General features: G+C 46.7%; 2 protein-coding genes across 11 annotated transcripts in view; both read left to right on the top strand.

The window, feature by feature from the left end:
- The window catches only part of LOC147452585 (uncharacterized), a 132,661-nt gene that overhangs the window by 66,523 nt on the left and 53,717 nt on the right, over nucleotides 1-12,421 (top strand). The window lies entirely within an intron of this gene.
- On the top strand, nucleotides 8,789-12,162 carry LOC147452587 (uncharacterized). The gene has a single exon (XM_086518976.1). It carries the CDS (start codon nucleotides 9,732-9,734, stop codon nucleotides 10,614-10,616), a length of 885 nt encoding a protein of 294 aa, XP_086375102.1. The 5' UTR covers nucleotides 8,789-9,731; the 3' UTR covers nucleotides 10,617-12,162.

The raw sequence follows: 12,421 nt of genomic DNA, 5'->3' as shown, positions 1-12,421 counted from the left end.
GGGGCTTTCCTTGCCAAATCCAAAGTGGTGCCTCCTTAGTAGTGAAACCATGGCCAACACATGATCTCCTCCCAAAATAGCCTACCACTCCAACAAGTTGCCAATATGTAGTCAACTATTGATTAGGTGGTACCTCACCTTGAAACTCTAGTCTAATGTGACGCCCATGATGGCCAATCTCGACAATGCTAAATACTAGAGTTCCTTGCTGTGCAACAATCATGACTCCCAAGCGAGGATTGAAATACACCCACCAAGCTTGATGAGAAGTTGAAAGAGTCTATCCCTCGATGTATCCGTGCTAGTAAAGTCGAATAGCCTCATCAATCTCTTCATATAGGGAGCAACCTCTTTGCGGATCCCAAAGGTAGCACCAATAACCTATGCACCAACCAAGGAAGTATCTGACCAACGGCCTAAAGAGCCTATTGGCCCGTCATCCCAGCTAGCCCAATCAATGTGAGTACACTCACCTAGCTAAGGCCCTTCTGAATCTATGACATATGCATTTCAAACAAGTGGATGCCTCGCTACCTCCTCAACACAAGAAGCCGGGTATCGAATCAAAGCAAGACACAATTCCTTCCAAATCCGTAGATAAATGGCGATAAATGAGATGTATTCAAAGGTGCGTTTGTGAAAATGAATATGATGGTCGAGCGCCAAACATCGGTAGTATCCATAGATCCAAAATGAGGAAAGGGATGTGACAAGTCTCAAAGCATGGTGCAAAATTGTTTCCAAGGCTAAGACCCAGAAAGCAATCCACGTATTATGTGGGATCAATAATCTCGAAGCCTCCCTCCTCTCTAGTCAAAATGACTGTGTTTCAACAGACTCGTCGTGGGCGCTCGAGAGAGAGAGAGAGGGCTGATTTGAAGCTCATAAACGAACTACAGTTGGTGTGTGAGTAGTGGGTGCAGGTTCACAGCTTTAATGGAAAGCTTGTCTTCTCCTTTGTCTCATGTAGCACGATGATTTGCTCTTGTGCATCTCTCTTTCCCCCTTACACATTCACACCATAGATCTTGTGCCATGTTCTGGTGCACCGAATAGACCACCGAATAGGGTTAGTGCAGCCCAACAGAAAGAGATTATGAGTCAGGTCAACGAGCTTTTAGAGAAGGAGATGATTCAGCCCAATTCAGCCCCTTTTTGTTCGCCTGTACTCCTAGTGCAGAAGAAGGAAAGGTTCATGGCGCATGTGCGTTGACTACCGCGCTTTGAATAAGAATACCATCAAAAAGAGGTTCCCCATTCCGAGGATAGATGACATCCTTGATCGGCTTGAGGGAGCGTCATTGTTTACCGGGATAGATCTAAAGAGTGGGTACCACCACATACACATTAGGCTAGAAGATGTCCATAAGACTGCGTTACGGACAATTTTTGGTCTCTATGAGTTTCTTGTCATGCCATTCGGTCTCATGAATGCTCCTGCCATGTTCAATAGAATCTTTGATGACATGATTTTCTATTCAAAGTCTGAAGAGGAGCATAGGGATCACTTGATCGCAGTTTTCAATGAGCTACGCAAGAACAAGCTACTCATTAATGCGAAGAAGAGCGAATTCTTTTTGGAAGAGGTTCACTTCCTCGGGCGCATTGTTTCAAAGGATGGGGTACGTATGGATCCCGTCAAAGTGGAAGCAATTAGGTCATGGCGAGACTTGAAATCCGTATATGACATTCGAAGCTTTCTAGGCTTATGTTCCTACTACAAGAGATCCATATGAAATTTTGCTACGATTGCTTCTCCACTCCATGTACTACAAGGGAAAGGAGTTACTTTGAAGTGGACAGCCAAGGAAATTCTAGCCTTCAAACACTTGAAAGAAAAGCTAACTTTAGATCCGGTAATCATTTTGCGAGATCTTTCAAAACCTTTTGTGGTTCAATGTGATGCATGTGGCCACAATCTTTGTGCAATTCTAATGCAGAATGGCCGAGTAGTCGCATATGAGAGCAGAATTCTTTTTGAAGGCTGAAAAGAACTTGCAAGTTTATGAGAAAGAACTGTTGGCAGTAATTCACTCTCTCACTAGTTGGAAACACTATCTGCTAGGGGTTGATTTTGTTGTCCAAACAGATCATCAAACCTTGCGATTCTTTCTCACACAAACCAAGTTGTCTGAGAAACACATGCGATGGGCAAACATCTTGTCAATGTTCCATTTTCAAATTGTGCATGTTGAAGGGAAAAAGAACGTGGTGGCTGACGTGCTGTCACGAAAGCCTTAAATTTGGGTAGTGTCAATTCCTTACCATTGTGAACTAGACGAAATGAAAACACAATTTTTGCAAGGATTTATGATCAGCTTGTTGATGGGCAACATCATGAACACTATATTCTTAAGAATGAATTTCTTATGATGCATGGAAAGTTGTGCATTACTAAATAGTTACGGCGAAAGGTTTTGATGGAAAGTTATGCTCCACCATATGCTGGGCATCGTGGAATTGATGCGACAGTGAAAGGGGTTGAGATATTTTTCTATTGGCCAGTTTTATGTCAAGATGTTGACACATTTATAAGATCATGCTTAGTATGCCAAAAAGTCAAATTTGACAGGCAAAAGCAATCTAGATTGTTGCAGCCATTGCCGATCCCTGATAGGCCATGGGAAAGCATAGCGATGGACTTCATCTTTGATCTTCCAAGAACCCAAATAGGCAATGATGGGATTTGGACTATTATTTGTAGGTTAAGCATACCCATTTCATTCCTATTAGGAAGAAGATACAGCCGGAACACATGGTCAAGATATCATGAGCAATATCATTGAGTATCACGGGATGTCTCAGTCAATTGTCAATGACAGGGATCTGCTCAAATGTTACGTGTCAAAGCACAAGGCAACTTGGGAACACCGCCTCCCATTGGTTGAATATGCTTACAGTAACACTTTGCACACATCAATAGGCAAGGCACCATTTGAGATAGTGGAAGGAGGGAAGAAAGTCCCACCCATTTTGAAAACTAAGGACAAGATATTTGAGCCAGACAAATATATGCAAGATATGGATGAAACATACAGGAAGATAAAGATTGCTCTTGAGAAGACTCAAGCTAAGCAAAAGAAAGCTGCTGATCGTCATCGTTGCGAACTTGTATTTTCACTTGGTGATTGGTTACTTTTGTGCTTTCAAAAGGCCAGGTTAAGGAAAAGGAAAGGCAAGGAACGCTTGTTTCCAAAGCTCAGTATGCAATACTATGGTCCTTTTTAGATTGGAAAAGATAAGCGAAGGTTGAAGTTGCCAGAAGGCTGGAAAATACATAATGCATTTCATGTCAGCCTTCAAAGGCCCTTTGTTGGTGATGTGCCAGAGAATATGCTTGATGAGGAACAGCCCGAAGTGGAAGAATTGGATGAGATTCTTTATCGTGAACAAATATTGGCACATAAGGAAAGAAAGGTTAGAGGAAAGGTTGCAAGACGCTACTTGGTGAAGTTCAAGAACTATCCATCATTGGATGCCAAATGGATGGAAGAGTCTGAATTGGTTGATTCACCTCAGTTGTCGCAAGTGTATCTTGAAGCCTTCAAATAGAACCCACAATGACTTGATGTAGCTCTATGGAGCAAGGTGAGAGCATGGTTCATGATGCTCAAAGGAGTGGTTAAGCAATTGTATCTTCTTTCCATTCAGAATTTGGCTAGAGAAGTTTGTACTTGAGAGTACACCAGAAAACTTCTATGCTTGATATATGTGTGGTAGCTAGGTTGGTGGGATTGTTTAATTGTCCAACACTACATTTCCAGAAACTTATATATCTTTAATTCCCTATCATAGAATAAATGTGATATCAGGAGATATCAGCATGTATTATTGGCATGCAAGCGAGGTCGCTTGCAGTATTTTAAGAGTGGGGTATGTCACTAGGAGGTGTATTTTTCATGTTGCCTTCTTTAAATATGCACTACATATTTTTTTTATTTTTTTAAAAACTTGTTTTCCCCGGAACCCTTGAAAAGGTTCAAGTAGACATTGCATGGCCAGTGTGAAATGGTTGCGACCGAACGGATTTTTCACATCGGAGATCCAGGTCGTTCAGTCAGAAATTGGTCGGGTCAGTTAGCATTGAATTTTGATGAGTATGGAAGCTTGTGTGCACCAAAATAGAATTTGGCCCACTCATCAAGTCACTGACAACTTTATAAGTTGGTAGGGGCTAGGAAATTAAACCAAAATGGGCAAAGTGGACACATGGCTGATCTAGAAGTTCCAGAAGGACACCTCAACAAGAGCGGGTGCCCAAGAGAGAGAGAGAGAGGGCTGTTTTGAAGCTCATAAGTGAACTACAGTGTGTGTGTGAGTAGTGGGTGTAGGTTCACAGCTTTAATGGAAAGCTTGCCTTCTCCTTTGTCTCATGTAGCATGATGATTTGCTCTTGTGCATCTCTCTCCCCCTTACACATATTGTAATGTCCTACTAGTTGGGCTACTCAGACGATCATGTGCAATTAGGTGGGGTTTATGCACGTTTGCCAAGGCAAGAGCCTTCAACAGGAACTTAGGGTTTCGCACCTAAACTGCAAATTAGCACCAGGGGAGCCTCAGGGAGGCCTTGGGGTGGTCATCAGCAGTTTGGGCACGTGTCAATGGCCGAACAGTAAATTACAGCATGTTGAATTTTGACTACAATTCACCGGGAAGCTTCTAAAACGCAAGGGAATTTGTCCTAGAGGTGTACTTCTGACGTACAGGGGTTTTGGCACCGTTATGTTGCCGAAATCAGGTCGAAAACCTACGATTTCAGCCCTTGACAGGATTGGACAGCTTGGTGAGAGTTTGATCTGAGTGATCGGATCGTCTCTTTTCAATTGAATAAAGAAATACCGAAAGGGGTCTATTCTTTTGGGCCTATAAGGTGTCGGTCTTCGTGTGCTAGTGATGATCTAGTCGTTGGACGCGTTTGAACTCTCTTTTCTTTTCAGTGCTTTGTGTAAAGTTAACAGGTAATTCAATTAGTACCGCCCTCTACTGTGTCAAGGCCGGTTATATAGGCCACCCCTTAGAAAATTGTATACAAGGCGCTCCAAATGCGCCATGATGCCAGAGTGTAGCGTCATGCAGGATGTGGTGAACCAAGCGGTCACAAGAAGAACCTTATGAACCGCAAGAACTTGCCACCCAAAGACAAATGCAAGGATGACTAATGGCAAAGTTCCTTCTTGATAGACTGTAATACGGGCACAAACTACTACTCTAGCTACACATCAATGCCAACATGGAAGCCCAAATATTTATAGGTGTGTCCTCTAGGTAGCCAAGTGAAATCATCCTGTGCACCTGTCACAAGACGGGCACCACGTGCCAATAGAAAAGAACAGATTGAACAGACTTTTAGCACTTCAATTACAACCGAATTGAGAGAGAGAGACGACACACGACACGGAGTGGCGGAATTCCACCCCAGAGAGTATTGGCCCCAAACCTTGGCGCCCCTTTCGGTATTTCTTTATATTGCATCAACATTGTACAAGCCGGTACTCCAGACTCTGCACCTTCTCCAAGAAGCATGCCAGAGAATGAGCCCTAACCTCATATTTAAAGGCCCTAGGCCCCACAAGCAGTCATACATGAAAAGCCTTCAAACTCGAAAGCTTTTGGTCCAAAAGCAATGCCAAAAAGCTACCAGCGTAAATCACGGAAATCCGCACAGCCAGCCACGTCATCAGCCAACACAAAACGCGGAAATCCGTACAGCATGCCACGGCATCAGCCAGCGTGTTTTTCGGAAATCTGCCACGTCATCAGTTTCTGTGTATGTGCGGGTCCTGCTTTATTTTAATCCTTTATGTCACTTGGGGCCCCATCGAACGGGGTCCCCATAAGTTGGTAGGACTTCTTCTTCTGTTACTGGTTCTTCTTAGGGTTTAGGCCCCTCGGCCGACATCAGCAAGTTGGCCCCCTTCTTCAAGGATTTGACACGCCAGTAGTTTGTTACAGCACCCCATTGAAAATCCTCATCCACTCCTACAAGAAAACCAAAAGACTTGTTCCCAATGATGAGATCCCCAGTGGCCAAGCAAAAGGTAGCAAGAGCATCCCGTAGACTGTCCAAAGTGGGTGTATCATAGCGTACAAAGAGCATAATGTTATCTGCATACTCTTGATCCAACAAATTTGGTGATGCATCCAAAGGCATAGTGAGACCTCTTATGGTGGTGCGCCACAAGAAGAGAGACATGGCTTCAACAAAAAAGAGAAAGAAGTAGGCTACTAGGGGACGTCTGTGTCGGATTGAACGAGAGAGGAAAATGCCGTCCAATGTGGCCTCTAATCGTGACAACACTGGAGGTAGTGCAGTACAATGTAGAAAAACCTCTTATCCACTGCAAGGGGAAACCCATCCTCGGTATACTCTCTCCAACAAACCCCAATCTACTTACTTATCATAAGGAAAAATACATTGATACTGCACAAAACTTGTTTGTGAAGCATGGATGAGATCGGGCATAAAGAATTTCAAGCGCATATTAATCATGCCAACTAAGATTGTATTGTATACACGGAAGACATGGGAGTGATTGGTCTCCATTTTAGAGGGATGATGCATCTCTGCCTTTCGGTATAAGAGAAATGAGTTCCGAACACAGTAACATGGAGCGTGAGACAGAGTTACACTACACATGCCACTGCCCCGTCTACTACGAGATACGAGGTCGCTTCCATTGCTTGTTCAGAGAGGGATTTGGACCGCTCTCCAAAGTCATAGGGTATGAGGATCAGAGATTGCCCGGGTTTGTTTCTGCTCGAGCTACGTAGACACAGAGAACTTGTTGAGAGGAGAGGCCATCCAATCTCAGAGACACATCACAGACTTCTTTAGAGCAAACATTGGACACCCGGAGGAGTTACTACCACAACAGATCTTGTCGCCTCACACTAGAGGCACACTGATCGATCGAGCGACTGAATTGGGGATCCAGACGCCCACGATTGTGGAGGACTACACAGCATCGACGGAGGCTACATCAGAGGATCCGGATCACTTTGGCTCGACATGCACGATGCCTAGTCAGACTGCTGACTATGGAGGAGATTGATGAGATCCGCTAGCGACCAATGCTGGATCTCTTGTGATTTGTGGTTTAGCTATCCCGACTAGCTGCTTTGTTCACAACTACCGGCTTAGGATTTCACAATATTTATATTCCATCATTTTGTCATGGTACCCTTGTCATTCTCTCCCATCTCCAGCTCATCCACTGAACCTGTTACCGTGGTCACACCGACATCCAGTGCAGTGCCTCTTGGGCACACTACACCTCCAAGTGCTATTACTGCTTCTTCCAGTGGAACAGACTCTACCTCGTTGTTCAAAATCTCTGAAGAGAACCTGCAGGAGTCAAGAAATGCTATTGCAATGATTGAACTTGGTGCCGAGAAATTAGCAGCTACCCACCGGAAGCACTCGGCTACATATGTGGCTATGGAAGGCTGCTTGCGAGTTGCAGAGAGTGCCATTGCTGATAGAGATACTACCATTTTCGCCTTGCGTCAGGCTTTGCATGTAAAGTCCCAGATAATTGATGACCTCAAAGCTCAAATGCAAGGATTTCGGGACATGCTAGTCGAAGGGAACATGGGGTTTCAGTAGTAGCCTCAGGCTACCATGGGATACGGGTGGGTTCGTCTCGGTAGATCAGTACATACGTCCATGGGATATGGAGAGTACAGCCATAGACAGTTGGGGGAGATGCTCCATCACAGCAGCAGTTTGACTACTACCTCAGGGACTTCAACAGCCGAGCACCTTTGGCTCCTTACCACACATGTCATCCTCACAGACGGCTCCTTGTGACGGCTTCGCAGGCACACATCGACATGGGTGTGCGAGTCGGCGGCCTCAGTACACTTCAGGCCAGGTGCTCCCATCCACCGAGCAGCAGGTGGCTGCTCCTCTCGCTAAGAGTCAGTTTGTGGAGAGCACTCATAGAGTCCAGAGTTTTCCCATCGATTTGATGGCTCCATCTCCAGAGTCTGATACTTCGGGTGCAGCAGTGGCCACAACTCTATCTCTTGGATGACAGATTCAGGAGCTCACCATTGTACATATGCAGTTCCTACTGGTTTTCTTTCTCAGTTTTTCAGTATTTCTCTCACCAAGACGGTGAGCGGTCTTGTGGCGGGCAACCTGTAGCAGGCTATAGTGTCACTTTCACAGGACACACAGTTAGTACTGTTGGTCTGGTTCACACTGGACGGACTCTCTCGGCTGGGCAGTGACACGTGGCAGGGATACGGACGGTGGTCTAGTGGACATCGTGGCCAGGTCACCACCACCACTTAGTTTGGGGATAGACTTAGATGGCTGACATTTATGAGCTGTTGGTGGCTCTTTATGGTCGTACATATGAGTAGTAGCTGTTGGATCATGATTATCATCTTCTTTTATAAACGGTCCAACGTCGTCCTCCAGAGTAGGGAGTCTGTACACACAGCACGTCTGCACCATCCTTGCATATCTGAGCCTTGACACCCCCATTGTACCCGTTAGTTCTGGGCTGGAACTGAGTGTGCTGCCACGCCAAAGTTTGTATCGGTTCTTTGAGATAGTCGAGTCAATATGTTCTGGTCTGCTGCTGTGTCTCTGTGTTGATCAGCTGTTATCTATTGTTTCCTTTGTTTTCATTCTGTTTTGAGTGAGATGTCATGTACATTGCACTGAGGAGCACCCACTGTAGAGAGCACGACACACTATCCGCGCTACAGAAAGTTGCATGGACTTGTGGTCAAGTGAGGTTGGCCACACCTTTTAAAGTTAAAAGGTCTGAATGCATGGGGTAAAAATAAAACATGAGGCAGCGAGCTTCTCAGATGGTGACAATGCGAAGGAGAAAGGAGAGATGACAGCTGGGACAGGCCGTCTCGGCCAGGGTGCGAGGAGGAAGAAATGCTCCAAATCCCAAGGCGCTCGGTTTGATGCAGCTTCTGCAGAATTTGATGGTAGTCGACGAACTTAGCTTGGAGGGTGTAAGGGAGTGGTCACACAGTTTGTGCGGAAATTTCAGAGTGCTCTTACGTTTATATATATTGTTTTGAGGGATTGGTTGTTGTCAAGTTCCTCTTAAGCCACAGGGATTTAAGAGCTTCAAAAATTGAACTGGTAGCTACATGGATTATCCACAATATCTCTCCTAAACCGATTGCAACCACAACCTTTATCCCTTGCTTTTCTTCACTTTAACCCAGATCGCTTCTTTCCAACTCCTAAGCTCTCCAAGGTCAAGCCCAAACCACTGATTTAAAAAAAAAATTAAAAAAAATCTATTTCGTCAAAATTTCATGTCTTCTCAAATCCTTCTTGCACTTCCTTCTCACAAGCCACTTTCTTTGAATCAAGTGCTGCGCATACCTGGTTTCGACCATAGATAAGCCTTTAGAAGACGTTAATTTAGATAACATTTCATCTCTCTCTCTCTCTCTCTCTCTCTCTCTCTCTCTCTCTCTCTCTCTCTCGCCATGCCCTGTTGACTGTTGACTGCACGCCATGCCCTGTTGCACCCTCGCCATGTCTTGCTGCACTGCCTGCGCGCGCCCAGCTTGTTTTGCGCGCCTAATTACTTGCGCGCAGCCTTTTTTTTTTTTAGAGTTTCGTTTTGGGCCTGCCTGCGCGCTGGAGTCTATTCCCACTGCCCTGCCCGTCAAGTTTTCTCCCGTCACCTTTTTCAACCTTCAATACAAAGGGGCCTCACCCATTGAGTCACCCCCTGAACGGCTATGGCAAAAGGGGCCACAAAGGATGAAATGGCCAAAATGGAGGACAAGCTACACGCCACGATCAAAGAAAACAAGAAATTGACCGACTCCGCCATCACCACTATCATCAACCGCCTCTCCAAGCTTGAGAAAGAAGTAGAAGTCTTGAACAAAGAGAAAGAAGAATGGGCAAGGGAGAAGAAAGACAAAAAGAAGGAGCTTGAAGGATGGAAGAAAGAGAAGGAAGAGATGCATGAGCAAATGGCCATCCTCAAGGCCTCAATTGCATCCCTTACCCCCGAGGAAGGGGAAATCAACAAGGACACAAAGGAGGCCATCAAAGAAGAACTCACTAAAGCCCTTACCGAGAGCCTGGAAGACATGCTCGAAGCCACAAAGGAGGGATGGGTAGAAGTGGTCAAGAAGAACCTCAAGAAAGAAGCGAAAGAGGACGCCCACAAGGAAGAAGCTCTCCTTGTACACACCACCCTTGAAGAGGAGAAGATGCGGAACGCCCGTCGCCTCAACATACGAGTCACCGGCATTGAAGAAAGGAAGGAATCCACCCCCGAGAAAGATGGTAAAACCTTATGCAACACACTTGGTTACAAAGTAGAAGACCCAACCCCCTTCACCAAAGCTTGGCGAGCCGGCAATGACCTCACCAAGAAGAGGCCTCTTATACTCCAATTCCCATCGGAAGAAGCACGCACCCTTTTCATCCGAAAGAGGGTAATCCTACGAGGTCTCACGGCCCCCCCCATCTACCTAGATGAGGACCTCACAAAAATGCAAGTGGAGCATAGAAGAGCATGCATGCCCCGGATCCAACAAGCACGCAATGAAGGAAAACGAGCCTCCTATCGCGACGGCCGGGTCATCATCGATGGCAAGACCGTAGCATAGGGACTCGCGGCCTATGGGACACTATATGAGGAGATACACATGGCAGTTTGGAACTGCAACGGCTCTCTGTGGACACACCCAGGGAGATTGGAGGAAGTGATGCATGACAGAGACGTCATTCTACTCACAGAGACACATGAGAGCTCAGAGAGAGGTCTACCCCGAGTATAGGATTATCAGTGGGAGTCTACACACAGGAAGTGAACACGGCACAACACCACTAGAGGATCTGGCGGAGTAGCAGTCCTCTACCGTCGCTCACTCCATAGCAGGATACGGATAGTAGCCCGTGACCCAGGAGCACGCTATATGTGGGTGCGGATTGAGCTCTCTGATGAACACATTCTCTACATTGCCATTTGCTACTTCGCACCCAATGGTTCTAGATTTGCACAGACAGGCGGAGGAGAGACAGATGAGGCTCATACGCAGGGAGGAGAGGAGGAGGATGATACACTTTCACCATATGCATGTCTCAGGGAGGAGATCATGGAATACTCCAGGCTTGGAGAAGTTTTCCTCACGGGAGACTTCAACGCCAGGACACAGAGTAGACAGTGTGACATCTACGACTTTGACGACCCAGAGCTACTCTCCACCATGGAGAACACAGAGGCAGAGAGGTTTTCCAGAGACACCACCACACCGACACCGTACGGGCGACATCTACTTCGCTTGGGATCACAGCACCGTCTCGTTATCTACAACGGGATGGCGCAATGGCCATCATCTGGAGGCCTGACTTGCATACCACCATCAGTCCCCAACGGCGGCAGTACAGTGAACTACATCATCGGCTTCAGAGAGGCAGCTCACGTGCTCACATCCTTCACCATCCCACCACTACCTATTGGGGCTGACCATGCATATCTTGCCCTCTCTTTCACTAGCTCACCCATCTCACACACACCACCCACACTCACACCACAAACCGCCATACATTTCACACATGAGCTAGCCAAAGTTTACTCATCGCATGTCTATGAGGGGATCTACACTCTCGACCCAGATACACCACTCTCTACACTCACTAGCCAGCTTTCCGCAGTTTTACACACCTCAGCCCTCAGCTGCTTTCCACATACTACCCACACTGGTAGACCCTCCACCCTCTGGGATGATGCCCCAGAACCGGTGGTACAACGAGGAGTGTAGAGATCTATACAGGCAGCTACGGGCTCGACGAGCCTTGGAGGAGATCACTGAGAGCGAGGTCCGGCGACAGATGAAGGCCATCACATGCCGTAAACGGCGGGCCTTCGAAGAGGCACATGAGCTTGAGCTATACCACCTTCTCATGAGTACAGACTGCGCCACCGCATGGAGGATTCTCAGAGAGCCACGTCCTACCACCCCCCTGGCGGATCCTCAGATCTGGCATGATTACGCCAAGCGCCTATACCAGATACCTTGGCAGCCACTGATCCCGGAGCCACCCGACCCTCGTCCTACCACCTCGACTTTCTTCACATCTAGTATGGTGAAGAGGGCTATTCGACGCCTCCAGCATGGCGGCTCAACAGACCACACTAGACTACAGAGCGAGCACCTCATCTATGCAGCAGACACCCTCTCCCCCTTGATAGCACGTCTCTTCAACCGCGCTTTGGTTGAGGGACTACCAGAGGAGTGGACCATGCACCCCATTGTGCCGATCCACAAATCTGGCGACACCTTGGACCCAAGGAACTACAAGACTATCATGATTGGCCACACATTGGCCAAACTATATGGGGCAGTTCTTGAGGCAGAGCTCAGCACATACGCAGAGGCATCAGGGCTACGTGCACCAGGACAGGCAGGGT

Source organism: Adiantum capillus-veneris, chromosome 8 (assembly GCF_014529385.1).
Source record: "Adiantum capillus-veneris isolate H3 chromosome 8, ASM1452938v2, whole genome shotgun sequence".
In the NCBI taxonomy this organism is placed as follows: Eukaryota; Viridiplantae; Streptophyta; class Polypodiopsida; order Polypodiales; family Pteridaceae; genus Adiantum; species Adiantum capillus-veneris.
The sequence above is the reverse complement of the archived record's forward strand: the minus strand, read 5'-3'. Positions and strand labels throughout refer to the sequence as shown.